The 12,177-nt window shown below is 34.5% G+C and overlaps 4 protein-coding genes across 5 annotated transcripts; 1 reads left to right on the top strand and 3 right to left on the bottom strand.

Annotated features, from left to right (window-relative positions):
• Positions 1 to 25: 25 nt before the first annotated feature.
• On the bottom strand, positions 26 to 2,138 carry ECHIA (enoyl-CoA hydratase/isomerase A). Its single transcript, XM_012991196.2, has 3 exons — positions 1,616 to 2,138; positions 696 to 978; positions 26 to 262 (listed from the first exon to the last, which is right to left on the bottom strand). Exons 1-3 carry the CDS (start codon positions 2,029 to 2,031, stop codon positions 158 to 160), a joined length of 804 nt encoding a protein of 267 aa, XP_012846650.2. The 5' UTR covers positions 2,032 to 2,138; the 3' UTR covers positions 26 to 157.
• Positions 2,139 to 2,607: 469 nt separating this feature from the next.
• On the bottom strand, positions 2,608 to 5,156 carry LOC105966575 (GDSL esterase/lipase At4g16230). Its single transcript, XM_088820379.1, has 5 exons — positions 4,655 to 5,156; positions 4,411 to 4,541; positions 3,889 to 4,134; positions 3,533 to 3,788; positions 2,608 to 3,007 (listed from the first exon to the last, which is right to left on the bottom strand). The coding sequence occupies exons 1-5, from the start codon at positions 5,118 to 5,120 to the stop codon at positions 2,772 to 2,774; spliced, it is 1,335 nt and encodes a 444-aa protein (XP_088676505.1). The 5' UTR covers positions 5,121 to 5,156; the 3' UTR covers positions 2,608 to 2,771.
• Positions 5,157 to 6,698: 1,542 nt separating this feature from the next.
• On the top strand, positions 6,699 to 9,761 carry LOC105966599 (FBD-associated F-box protein At5g60610-like). 2 transcript variants are annotated; one of them, XM_012991176.2, is made up of 5 exons: positions 6,699 to 6,845; positions 7,899 to 8,798; positions 8,880 to 9,014; positions 9,130 to 9,450; positions 9,555 to 9,761. In XM_012991176.2, the coding sequence occupies exons 2-5, from the start codon at positions 7,923 to 7,925 to the stop codon at positions 9,573 to 9,575; spliced, it is 1,353 nt and encodes a 450-aa protein (XP_012846630.1). In that variant the 5' UTR covers positions 6,699 to 6,845; positions 7,899 to 7,922; the 3' UTR covers positions 9,576 to 9,761. The 2 variants fall into 2 exon arrangements, with proteins under 2 accessions (XP_012846630.1, XP_088676596.1); XM_088820470.1 differs by having other exon boundaries at positions 6,722 to 6,845; positions 7,912 to 8,798.
• LOC105966600 (Peroxidase family protein) lies at positions 9,610 to 11,258 on the bottom strand. Its single transcript, XM_012991177.2, has 3 exons — positions 10,942 to 11,258; positions 10,256 to 10,622; positions 9,610 to 10,167 (listed from the first exon to the last, which is right to left on the bottom strand). Exons 1-3 carry the CDS (start codon positions 11,167 to 11,169, stop codon positions 9,758 to 9,760), a joined length of 1,005 nt encoding a protein of 334 aa, XP_012846631.2. The 5' UTR covers positions 11,170 to 11,258; the 3' UTR covers positions 9,610 to 9,757.
• Between the last annotated feature and the right edge of the window lie 919 nt (positions 11,259 to 12,177).

Genomic DNA, 12,177 nt, shown 5'->3' on the forward strand with positions numbered 1-12,177 from the left:
TTTAAGATGTAGCACAACAAGAGTGTAATGATCAACCTCTTAACTATTTAACTTGATATTGAAATTACAAAAGTTTGACCAATAAACATATTTGGTAAATTCTCTCCACATGAGATGAACCACTAAATTTATTTCACGACGAAACGAAAAAAAAAAATTACAATTTCGATGGCGTTTTATTTGAGCTGCGGCCTGCTATAAATTCCTGCATTTTCTTGAACTGCTCCTTGGTCATCCCATTATAATACTCGTGAGCTCTTTCCTGCGAGCGATAAACATAAAAATTATAATTAATATTACGAACTATATGATCCACTGTATGTTTCAAAACAACCATGGTATTCTCTCGAAGAACAAGAAACAGAGTGGCCAATCGTAATACTATTTCCTTGCTAGTTTTTATACATTGTTCGTTTTACGTACAGATTTCTAAGGTCGAATTATAAGGCAAGAGACAATGTTCTTCCTAAGCATTAATATCGGGTAAGTAGTTAAGTGCCATATGTAGAAAACACATTTAAGAACGAACAAGGACAAGCAACAACAAAAGCTCATTTATATCGGTACAAAAATGGTATTGATCAAACTATTAATTATTCTAGCCGGGATATTATTTATTGCCCCTCTGCTCTAATTAGACATCAAAAACTGTACGAGCAAAGGAAAAAAGAAAAGAAAAAAGGAACATTAATTACCTTCTCGAGAGTGAGTGCATGACCAAGATCTAGTTTAAGTCCGTCATTTACGACGGACTTGTACCTCAAAACCAAGTCTTGATTATTCTTGATCATGGCTTCGGCAATTTGTCTTGCTTTCTTCAAAAGTTCGCTGCCTTCGACAACGTGATTAACCAAACCCCACTTTTCGGCTTGGTCGGCGTTAATTGGGATTGCGGTCAACGATGCTTCGCGGGCCCGGCCCGGCCCTATAATGCGTGAAAGCTTCTGAGACAAGCCCCATGAAGGGAATATTCCAAACCTGAAAAATACCAAGTTCCAGAATAAGCCGTGTTTAGATGATTATGATATACAATATCAAGAAACTCACATAGCGAATTCTAATTAGCTGAATCCATTTCATTTAAAAAATAATCTAAAGAACCTAAAAACAATCCGTCGAACACAAAGGGAAGCTAAAAAATGCAATATTCCACATTAAAATGCTAATAAAAAATGCAAGTTCTATCAAATAGTGTGATTAATTAAGTTATCCCGAAGGCCTCGTTTGCGAACAAGGATAGCATTTGATAGACTATGTAATCTGGATCCAAAGCCCGTGATTAAAGACGGGCCCGAAATTTAATCAATCATATGAGTGATATGACAGAATGCAAGAATTGCATAATCAAATAATCATAAGTCCCAAATATAAGACAATCATATCATGGAAAATGTAATTGTATCCAATTCAATCACTCTACTGATCGATAAAGCTAGAAGCTAGAAGCCATAAGTCAGAAGCTAGAAAATTCAAATCAACTTAAACGAATAATAGTGATAAATTCATAATCAAACTCATAAATTATTCAGTACTTTAAAGTTTAAACAGAGCAAATTTGAAGCTAAATTTCCCCAAATAGAAAGAAAAAATCGCAATTAGGGAAGACAAAATCAACCTGGCATGAGTGTCCATAAACCTAGCTTCTTTCGAGGCCACCAAAATATCACAAGCCAAAGCAATCTCGAATCCGGCCGTCACCGCAAACCCGTTTATAGCTCCGATTACAGGCTTCCGGCACCGCTCCATTTGAGCAACCGGATCGGTTTCCACATCCTTGACATCTCCTTTAAACACGTCCTCCGCCGCGGTCAAATCGACGCCGGAGCAGAACGCCCGGCCCGAACCGGATAGTATGATGACCCGAACCGAATCATCCGATGCCAGGCTCTTGATCGCCTTGGCCAAGTCCACCATCATGGACCGGGTCAATGAGTTTAGGGATTTGGGCCGGTTAATTATGACGAATGCGACGCCGTTTGGCTCCCGGTGAACGAAAATTAGGTTTTCCGGCGGAGGGACTGGGATTTCCATTTCTCTCTAATTGGGAAGAACACGGCGAGTTGATGTTTTACTGTTTTATTATATTGATTACGTGGACCTTTAGTTCTTGAAACGCGTGCCAAACAATAGTAAACCTCATCAAATGACAGGGAAAACTACAGTTTTTACCCCCACAAGTTTGCATAATTATAAATTTGGCCCCTTATGTTCACAAAAAATATATTTTGATCCCTCATGTTTCAGAAAATCAACATTATTATTCATTTCCGTCAATTTTCTGTTAGTCAAACTCCTATATATGTGATTTTATTGATTCAACAACGCAAGTTATATCGAATTGGTAAAAGAAAATCGTGTTGTAAATATTAGAACTAAAAAACATCTATAATGTATTCTTTTAATACATAATCTTCCTAAATGATTAGTTTTTATGGCATAATAATTTGCTAATAAAATTAAATTATAAACAAATTTTGCTAATAATTTGTTAAAAATAAAAATCCATTGAAACTCCAATAAAATTATCAAACAATTTTGTATTGTTTGTTCAATCAAACAATGTTAACATATATAATAATGGAGCATAAAAAAGCACAAAGAAGTCAATGGAAAAAAAATCAATAATCCTCCAATTCATGAATAATAAAATATAATTGAAAAAACCAATAAAAAAATATAACATAAATTAAAAAAAAAATAATAATAACACCAATTTAAAGTGCTATTAACTATTTTTTTAATTTGTGTTCCAAAGGGAAGATACTTATTTTTTAGCCCATATGTGATTGGGCCATTAGCTGCTTAATATTGATGGGCCAAATATCAGCCAAATCGCCATTTATAAGTCGCATTGCGATTATAGAGTTAGCGGCATCGGTTGGGTGATAAGCATCCCAAAAAACGTACTTTGACCGGTCTTCGCATACTTTTGATGTGGGCCCACATGGAATTAGGCCCCCAAATCTACCAGCAACTTGACAACAGGCTGAATTTGGATTCTCAAAACCTATATTCACAATCAAACATTTAATGGCAAACAAAAAAATAGAAAAAGAATTATATTGAAATAAATAATACATTTTTTAAGAGAAGAAAATATTATTTATCCGCAATTTTGGAGGGGCAATTTTTTTAAGAAATTAATAAATTGGAAAAAAATAGAGTTCCCGTCCCTCAAGTTTGCATCAAGTTTTAAATTTGGTCCCTTATGTTTCAGAAATTCAACATTTTTAGTCATTTTCGTCAATACTCCGTTACTACTAACGCAATCAAGCGTGTGCCCATCAGTGTCTTGGACGGGCTAACGGTAAACTGATCACGAAAAGGACCGAAGGTGTTAAACTATTAAAACATGAGGGACCAAATGTGTTTTTTTTAAACATGAAGGACCAAATATGTAATCAATGCAAACTTGAGGGATGAAGACTGTAATTTTTCCTTAATAAATTTATAAATTATAGAAGAAAATTACTATATAATATATATTTATACATATAAGTTTTGATATATATATATATATATATGAACATACCATAAAATGAATAATTGCTGACAATATCATCAACAATGTGGTAAACATCTGCATAAATGAATTTAGAGGCATGAAGATTAGCAGAAAGCTGAGTAACAAGAGTCCTCAATTGTGTATTAAATAATTCTGCAACAAGATTGGGGAAAACTGCACATCCATCCCCTGCACTTGGATTTATTTCCCTTTGAAATGGTATGCACCCAATGGGCCCCACATTCGCCACCACTATTTTTCTTGCACCCATACTATAAAGCCTCTGAAATTAATATATATCCCAAAAATAAATATTCAAAATTAATTCAAATAAAAAATTAAAGAAAAAAATATGATCTTATTTTAATTTTTTTTTTTGTTACCGTGAGTTGAAGTCGGAATCTTGAAATCATGGCGGCGACGAAAAGTTCCGGAGAGACGAGTTTTTGCTCGAGTTTGGAAAGACATGGAGTTAGGTAATTGTTGATGAAATCATTAGAGCCAATTGTGATTGAGAAAAGAGCATTTTTGAGTAGATTATTTGATGCAGCATCACCTATTCTTGATATTATTTCTTGCCTTGTATTTGCAAAGTTGTCCATTTGTGCATCCAGGTTTATCCTCCCTCCCTGTTAATTAATTTATTATCATTAATTTCATTATATATTATATATACATAATGAGCAAATCAAAAGTTTACGGGGTTTGAGGGTGGTGCCCTCGATTTCAAATATATGGTATTGATAAAAATAGTACGTTACGAGTAAATTAATTAAAACATTATAGCTCTATGAAAATTTATCATTTTTGTGTCGTATATATATAAAAATTGATCGATTGGATTCGCCACTGTATATATACAGAGAGAGAGGGGTAAAAAAGGAAAAGAAAATGGAGGAACTTACAAAAATTTTGCCAGTGTGATTTAGAATGCCACCTCCACCAGAAGCAAAGTTAACACCTTGGAGAACAGTTAATCCACTAGTGGTTGGCGCCAAAAATGGTGGAGTGAATCCACTTAAACCTATTTCTTGCCCTGCAAAAATAATAAATAATAAAAAAATTGACATTCATACATGAAATAATCAATGTGGTTAATTTGACAAATATTTGAGGAAAAAAAATAAAAGGTAAAAAAAAAAAACTTGCCTATAATGTCAACAATGGTTCTTCCATTAGTGTATCTCCCAGTTGGTTGACCAAAGTCAATCCCGTTTGGCGCGAAATCAGCTTTCGAAAGAGATACAATGTAGTTGTTGTTCCCTGCATCAACTAATGAATCTCCAAAAACAAAGTTTGCTGGTACTGTATCTTTTGGTTCAGCCAAACAGAACCTTGACTCACTTACTACTAGTATAATAATAATAATAATCAAGAATTGGAATAAAATGTAGAAGAATGGCTTGTGCACTACATTTTTTCCCATTGCAGAAATTAACCTTGAAATGAGTAATAAATATATGTTATAGTTTACTTCTTTTTTCTTAACAAAATTAAATGTAAAAATAAATTCGAAAAAAACGAAGAGAAAAAGATGGAATATGAGTTTGGTATAAGTGATGAGCCTTTTTATAGTTAGGTTGCATGAGCTATATATAAGAGGGAGAAAATTCATTGAATGCTTATCAGAATCAGTTCCTACCCGTGAGAATATATCTATCATATATACGTATTTTCGGAGTCGATTATTTTAAATATTATAAAAAATTACTCGATATTCGATTAAAAAATAACTCGTTAAAAATATGGTTAGTTAACATGTATCTTGTATGTTGTCTCAAAAAAACAAATTAAAAAAGTGCAACATGTATCTTGTATGGATAAAATATGAAGCTTTAACCTAAATTTTATTAGAGAAAGAAAAAAATGATATGTTATGCATAAAAGTATTAAGCTACACGAGATTAAAACTCGTTCAAGCTCGACTCATCTGAAAATAAAACCAAGCACGACTATAGATTTTAAATAAAAATTTAAGTAAACTTAAATTGTGTGATTTCGGTTCAGACTCGATTTAGTGTTTCGAATGCTCAAAAAGATATGGAAATATTCTTCACTGTTATGATTAATATAATATTTGCGGATTCAACACAAAACATAAAACATAAAACAATATTCAATTATTTAGTTAATTATAATTAATCTCCCTAGCCAAACTAAGTGATTAACAAATAAAAAATATGGTTGAAATTCACTGAATAATGTGGAACAACGGTCCAATGAGGTGTTCTAGTTTCAAGAAAAATAATATTGGTATTTAATATTTAATATAAAAAGGGGATAATGTTTTCAACTGCCAATTAATAAACCTAACAACTCTAAGAATTCAGATAAAAAATGATGAAATTATATGTTAAAAATGAATGCAATCACTACAAAGGGTAACAATATCATTTATTGAGATTGCAGCAGCCCTCCCTCTGTATTCATAATTTATGTTGCTTGCCAGTATTTTCAATTTATGATAATTGATTCAATTGTGATAGGGTATGGGGCAATACTTATTTAAATTATATAAATATATTTCTTTTTTTTTTTTGGTCCCGTTTAATTTATTTTATTATAATTATCCCATTGATTCATGTATTTATTTTATGATTTCCAACACGTTTGACATAAAAGTAACAAACTATTAACAAACTTATTTAAACTATAAAAGTTACAACCACCCCTGAGGTATGGTCAAATTACGAAAACCCCCATTTTGTTTGGATAATTACAATTACCCCCTTAACTCATCAAATTTAGTGGAATTTTTGAGATTATATAGAATATTATCACTTTTGTACCCGTTTTTATCTTATTCGAACTCTACGTTTTGAAGCAAGATGATCATAATAAATGTTTTTCAGCTTGTATATATCAGATTGTGGTGCATCAGAAACTGTATTTTTACACAAAACGAGTACAAACTAGAGCACATTTCACAGAATCTAGATGATTATGTTGAATTTGACACCATAAAGGTGGAGGTTTCAGGAAAAATCATAGTTTAGGGGTAGATGTAATTATCCAACCAAGAGAGGTTTTTTCGTAAATTGACCATACCTCAGGGGGGTGTTTGTAATTTACCCAAATTCAACAACTGAAAATCTGATAATAATTAGTTGGCCCTGCCCATTTGAGTTTCTAATTATTATTAAACAGATAAAACAGAAGCCTATAAAACAGATATAACAGAAGCCTATATAAAGAGGTCCGGCCCAAATCAGAATTGGCAAGTTGAATAGGAAAGAGGAGAAAGTTGGTAGAAAGAGAAAGAGGAGAGAGAAAGCGACGTGCACTGATACAGCTGGTCGGTGGAACCGCCGTCGTCGTCTCCGGTGAGGGCTTCAATGCGGTACGTGATGATTTTTTGAGCTCTCTAAAACTCAATTAGGGTTTATTAACAAAATGCATGCGCCTTTTTGCACTTTTTGCCCCCGCCTCGCATATGCGCGTATCAACCGCTGGCCGTATAATTAAGATGGAAAAATGAATTTGAGTTTTGTTAAAATATAATTGCATGATTTTAAATGAAATTTTAATTGATTTATCGTGATGATGATTTAATATTTATATCGTATAATCAGGAATTTATTTGTAGTGTAATTTGTGAATGATAAGTATTGCTGTCGACCTCGTCTATTCATGGAATGGTTTCATCTAATTGATTGAAATTTGTGTAGAACTGCATCAACAATTGCTTGAGATATGTTACTTAGTTGAGAGTTGAGAGTGACAAATGTTTTACTCAGTTCTTTTGTAGCTTAGTTAATAGTAATTTTCATTCAATTCTTGTGGTTAGTCAGACTGTAGCAAACCTCCCCGCTCTCCACGTGTTCGATAAATTAGCTATCGGGCATTTATCGGAAATTAATAATGAAAAGCTTTCCAATTCGACTGGGTCAAAATCCGATATATTCTCCACGTCATGCGACGTGCTGCGACACGTGGCCCTTAGGCTATCCAGCTCTTTCCTTAAGTAGTTTGTGGATTTGGTACATAGTTTGTGAGTCTTCGCCTATAATATTAAATCCGTAGCATTGTAAATTAAGCAAGTTTGTGACAAATGCTACTCGTGTATCTAATAGTCTGGAATGCTATGAAGCTGCAGTGATCGTAAACTCTTTTGGATATTTTTTTTCCTTTCGATTCCAGGACATGAAATAAGCTGATTTTTTGACTAATTATCTCATCATTAACTGCAAATTTGTTGAAATATATAGCTGCTTTCCAGTTCACTGAAAGAAACGCAAGATTCCTTTTCTAATATCATGAAATTTTGCCCATGTATTAATTATATCAGTCGTGTGAATATAGTGGCATGGTTATGGTCTTTTGTTATATGAAAGTAAGTTATAATTTCCATTTAGAGTGACCTGTTTTTTTTTTTTTTGTGTGTGTGATATAGTTTTGCAAATCAGGGATCTGCAAGATGATTTCATTGAATTCCGATAGAATTAGCGGTTTACCGGACGAAGTCCTTTGTCACATTCTCTCGTTTCTCCCAACTAAGATCTCTGTGAGCACAAGCATTTTTTCCAGAAGATGGAAATTTCTGTGGGCGTACGTCCCTAGTTTAAGCTTCGAATGTGGGGAGAAAGAAGACATCATAGACAAGGTTTTCATGCTACGTAAAGTTGAGAACATACACACTTTTCGCCTGACTCAGGATGTTGATTGCACCGATCACCAAATGGAGGCATGGATGACCTCTGCCACTGCCCACAACTTGCAGAATCTCGAGCTTCCCTATCTGTTTTCTGTTGTTGTGCCTCGATGCGTATTCACATGCAAAACCCTAGTTGATTTGAGGCTCCAAAATTGTGCAGCCTTAATTCCCATAGGCAACGGGGTGTGTTTGCCTCGCCTGAAAACTCTTCATCTAATCAAACTTCATTTTGAGGATGATGACACCCTCCAGCACTTGATCTCTGGCTGTCCAGTGCTAGACGAGTTGGTAATCTGTATAGGTCCATTTTCTTGGGTCCCCGAATCTTGTAATCTACTCACAGTAAAGAGGCTCACTGTCCATTTAGAGTTCTGTATTTTCAGTGCATTATTGATGTCTGATTTGAGGCTCAAGTTAAATGCACCCGCGCTTGAATATCTCCAGATAATTGCTTCTTTCCACGAGGATAGGGGATCTAAGCTGCTGCTAACCTCCTCGTGTGAAGCAAATATCTATCTTAACAAGGATGAAAAGAAACAGTTCGATTTTGTTTATCAAAAATCTGTGCTGGAGTTTATTACTTGGCTCGGGCTCCTTACCTTCGAGTGCCGACGAATACGGTTGTCGTATCGTACAGAGGTACACTGCTGAAATATTTCATCAGCTCTTTGTGTGTTGTTTTTATTATCTTGTGATGGTAACTTGGACAAATATTTGCAGATCATGGACTCAGAATTAGATTCCTGGACTATGAGTTTTCCTAACTCAACCGAACTCGAACTGAATGTTGATTGCCGTTTTCTCTCGAAATTCCTAGAAAATGCTGATAATCTTCGAGTTCTTATTTTCTCCGAGGTTTATTTATGAGAAAAAAAAAACCTTAACCTTTTTTCTATTTTATCTCTTCTTTACTATTTTATCTATTTTATCTCTTATTTTATTTACTGTTTCTGTTGTTGTTATTCTTCAGTCAAGTGAAGAAAAAAGAGACTGGATAGAACCCATACAGGTGCCCACATGCCTATTATCGCATCTTAAGGCTATAAAGCTTCTTAACATTGTAGACGAAAGGAACATTTTTGAAGTTGTAAGATATGTTTTGAAGAATGCTCGAGTTTTGAAGAAGATAGAAATATCATATCCCAAGTCATTTGATTCCAATCAAAAGATTCGTATGGTCCATGAAATCTCATTATTCGAACGAGCATCAAAGGCATGTCAAGTGACCTTTGTTGAGGTTGTTAAGGGCCTGCATACATTCATTCCTCTCAAAGAACTGGCAAATAATCAGGTACCATTTTTTCTCGTATGTTTTGATTTGCAATTCAAGATTTTGATTGTTTGAGTCGGTTTTTTTTTTTATTGAAAACGAATCATTTTTGCTGCTTTTGTCAGGGTATATGGATGGTGCTGTAATGCAGTATGATCCAAGATAGAAAGGAGAATCAAGTATCAAGTTCCAACATATATTTGTTATTTTGCCGAATATCGACTTTGAAAGCACTAGTAGGATTGTTTGTTATGTTGTCTAGTATAGTCTTTTGAAGACAAATGTAACAATTTTGAACTTGTAACATATCTTTTGAGGTACAAGCCACTCAATCCAAAGCACCACAACTCCTCCTTACAACACCCCGATTCCCTGTAAGAACACCGTAAGAAGAGAGCTTCACAAAAGCCGAAGAAAAAGCACGAAAAAACGCACCCTGATCTTCGGCAAATTTCTCCACAAACTGTCTTGTTCTTGAATCGACAGCCATGTCGGAATCAATGTTCAGCAATCCACGGCCTCTCATCAAGTTCACAAAGTACTCGTTGTCGAAGATTACTGAGGTGAGGTCGTTCTGCATGAAACTGATTTTTGAAGCTGTGGGGCCCGCTAGTTGAGGGCACCTCGTTTTTAGTGATAATTCGAATGCTGGATTTTGATTTGTTGCGTTGCTTTTTTGGGTACTGTACAGACGGCTCTGGAGATTGATGCAATGTGTGACTCCAAGTGTATGTGCACCTGAAATGACATTTAAAAAGAAAACAAAATCGGCGATTAATTGTCGGCTAATTAGAACTATGATTTTTTAATTTTTTTATTTCATTACCTAAAATGGCGACGGATTCTTCGATAGTCATGCCCTTTTTCGCAAAGAGTTGAAGCGTGCTATCAAGACCGATATCCGCATGAGGGAGCGAAGCATCGGCTAATCCAGCGTTTGGAGGATTGATAGAATCCCTTCGGCCTAAAGGGAGACGAATAATTCTTGGACCACCGGAAAAGGCAACTGCTTCATGAGCGGCCATTACAAGAATGTCTGCACACGAAACCCGTCTGGGGCAAACTGCTTCGACTGCTGATTTCACAAGGCTTATCAATTCCCTCTTTCGAATACCGAAATTCTTTGTCGATCCCATCTCGGATGATTTCGTTATCACACCGTCTGGGTTAACTAGGATTGAAGCATCACAGCCCTGTCAATTAATGAAAATCAGATGCACAATAACATATCTATATATACACTTCCTGCACGAAATCAAGAAAATTACACGCACTAAAATGTGTTTGTGTGCATGTGACATCCACATTTTACATTCTTAAATTACACACACTATGACACTAAATAGTAAGAATATCCACATTTCTACATTCTACCACAACATGCAACACTCCCCCACACAAAGACACACAGAGACACGTGTCATATGTGTGTGTGTGAGAGAGAGAGAGAGAGAGAGAGAGAGAGAGAGAGAGAGAGAGAGAGAGAGAGAGAGAGAGAGAGAGAGAGAGAACCTGAACTTGGCAGTCATGAAACATGAGGCGGAGGAGAGCAGCAGGGGTGGTAGGATCAGTGAGTGAGGCAGATTGAACTCCTGCTCGGACAATACTCTCGACTTCCGGACATGATTCCTCGTAAAAATTATCGGACAATCCTACCCCTACTGCTTCCCCATTCTTCAAACAACCCAAAACCACCACCACCACAAATACAACTCCCACTATTACTCCAACCCTCATCATATATATTGTTGTACGTACAATATTATTATTCCAGTTTAATTTTTCATGTATATATATATATATATATGCATGTACGAGTGAACTTTTATATGTATATATATATATATATATATATATATATATATATATATATATATATATATATATATATATATATATATATATATATATATATATATATATAATCATGTGAGCAACCTCACACCTCACAACACTAATTACATATATTTTTTATACGTATATATAGACCAATCATGTGTCTCAATAATTATGACCAGTCTTAATCCATAATAAGACTTTACACAATAACTCAATGGCATTGTACATGTACCTAACATTTTCGAAACAATACCCGATATTATTTATCCGATAATCGTCCGCAAATCACACAAGAGATCGATGTGAATTAAATTGGACTTTTGTTCAATGATTAATGATGAAATACAACGTGACACGCGATATAAAATTGCAACTAATTCATTAACAATTATATAGACCAAATGTTTATAATTGTTAACAATAAATTTTCGACTTCAACTGTTTAATCAGATCTACGGTTTAAAATAATCCAGTATAAATAATCAGGGGTAACGTCTAACACCCGGATTGTATGTGAATAAATTCCTGAATTATGTACGGACTTCCTGAATTTGATAATCATAATCGCAAACCATTTACCGAGTAAATAAATAAATATTGCAATTGTAGTTATAAATAAGATTGAAATAAGTGTCGTTAAATCTCCATCAAATAACTGTATTTTTATGCTAACATGCACAAAATAAATGGAAATATGGAAAGCTTGACACTTTGAAAGTGACAAAAGGACCAAACTACATTAATAAGGGTGACTCTGCATTGTCTTTGCTGTCCTCAATTTATAGTGACATTAGCAACAAGGTGATGGCCCTCCTAATTTAATTTCTATATTTATATTTATTTATAAGTTAACACCAAATTACCGCCAATCCCCTCAACTGTGTATTTTTTTGCGAAAAACTCATCATT

This window comes from Erythranthe guttata, chromosome 7 (assembly GCF_056151865.1).
Source record: "Erythranthe guttata isolate IM_541 chromosome 7, IM_541, whole genome shotgun sequence".
Lineage (NCBI taxonomy): Eukaryota > Viridiplantae > Streptophyta > Magnoliopsida > Lamiales > Phrymaceae > Erythranthe > Erythranthe guttata.

Excerpts from the sequence above, each read along its gene's own strand:
- ECHIA (XM_012991196.2), bottom strand. The coding sequence starts at position 2,031 with ATGGAAATCCCAGTCCCTCCGCCGGAAAACCTAATTTTCGTTCACCGG. Across the intron at positions 979-1,615 it reads TTTATGGACACTCATGCCAG|GTTTGGAATATTCCCTTCAT; the intron begins GTTGATTTTGTC and ends GGTATTTTTCAG. Across the intron at positions 263-695 it reads ATGCACTCACTCTCGAGAAG|GAAAGAGCTCACGAGTATTA; the intron begins GTAATTAATGTT and ends TATCGCTCGCAG.
- LOC105966575 (XM_088820379.1), bottom strand. The coding sequence starts at position 5,120 with ATGAATTTTCTCCCTCTTATATATAGCTCATGCAACCTAACTATAAAA. Across the intron at positions 4,542-4,654 it reads AACCATTGTTGACATTATAG|GGCAAGAAATAGGTTTAAGT; the intron begins GCAAGTTTTTTT and ends TTATTTTTGCAG. Across the intron at positions 3,789-3,888 it reads GATTCCGACTTCAACTCACG|AGGCTTTATAGTATGGGTGC; the intron begins GTAACAAAAAAA and ends TATTAATTTCAG.
- LOC105966599 (XM_012991176.2), top strand. The coding sequence starts at position 7,923 with ATGATTTCATTGAATTCCGATAGAATTAGCGGTTTACCGGACGAAGTC. Across the intron at positions 9,015-9,129 it reads GAGTTCTTATTTTCTCCGAG|TCAAGTGAAGAAAAAAGAGA; the intron begins GTTTATTTATGA and ends GTTATTCTTCAG. Across the intron at positions 9,451-9,554 it reads AAGAACTGGCAAATAATCAG|GGTATATGGATGGTGCTGTA; the intron begins GTACCATTTTTT and ends TGCTTTTGTCAG.
- LOC105966600 (XM_012991177.2), bottom strand. The coding sequence starts at position 11,169 with ATGATGAGGGTTGGAGTAATAGTGGGAGTTGTATTTGTGGTGGTGGTG. Across the intron at positions 10,623-10,941 it reads TTCATGACTGCCAAGTTCAG|GGCTGTGATGCTTCAATCCT; the intron begins GTTCTCTCTCTC and ends ATTAATTGACAG. Across the intron at positions 10,168-10,255 it reads AGAATCCGTCGCCATTTTAG|GTGCACATACACTTGGAGTC; the intron begins GTAATGAAATAA and ends ATGTCATTTCAG.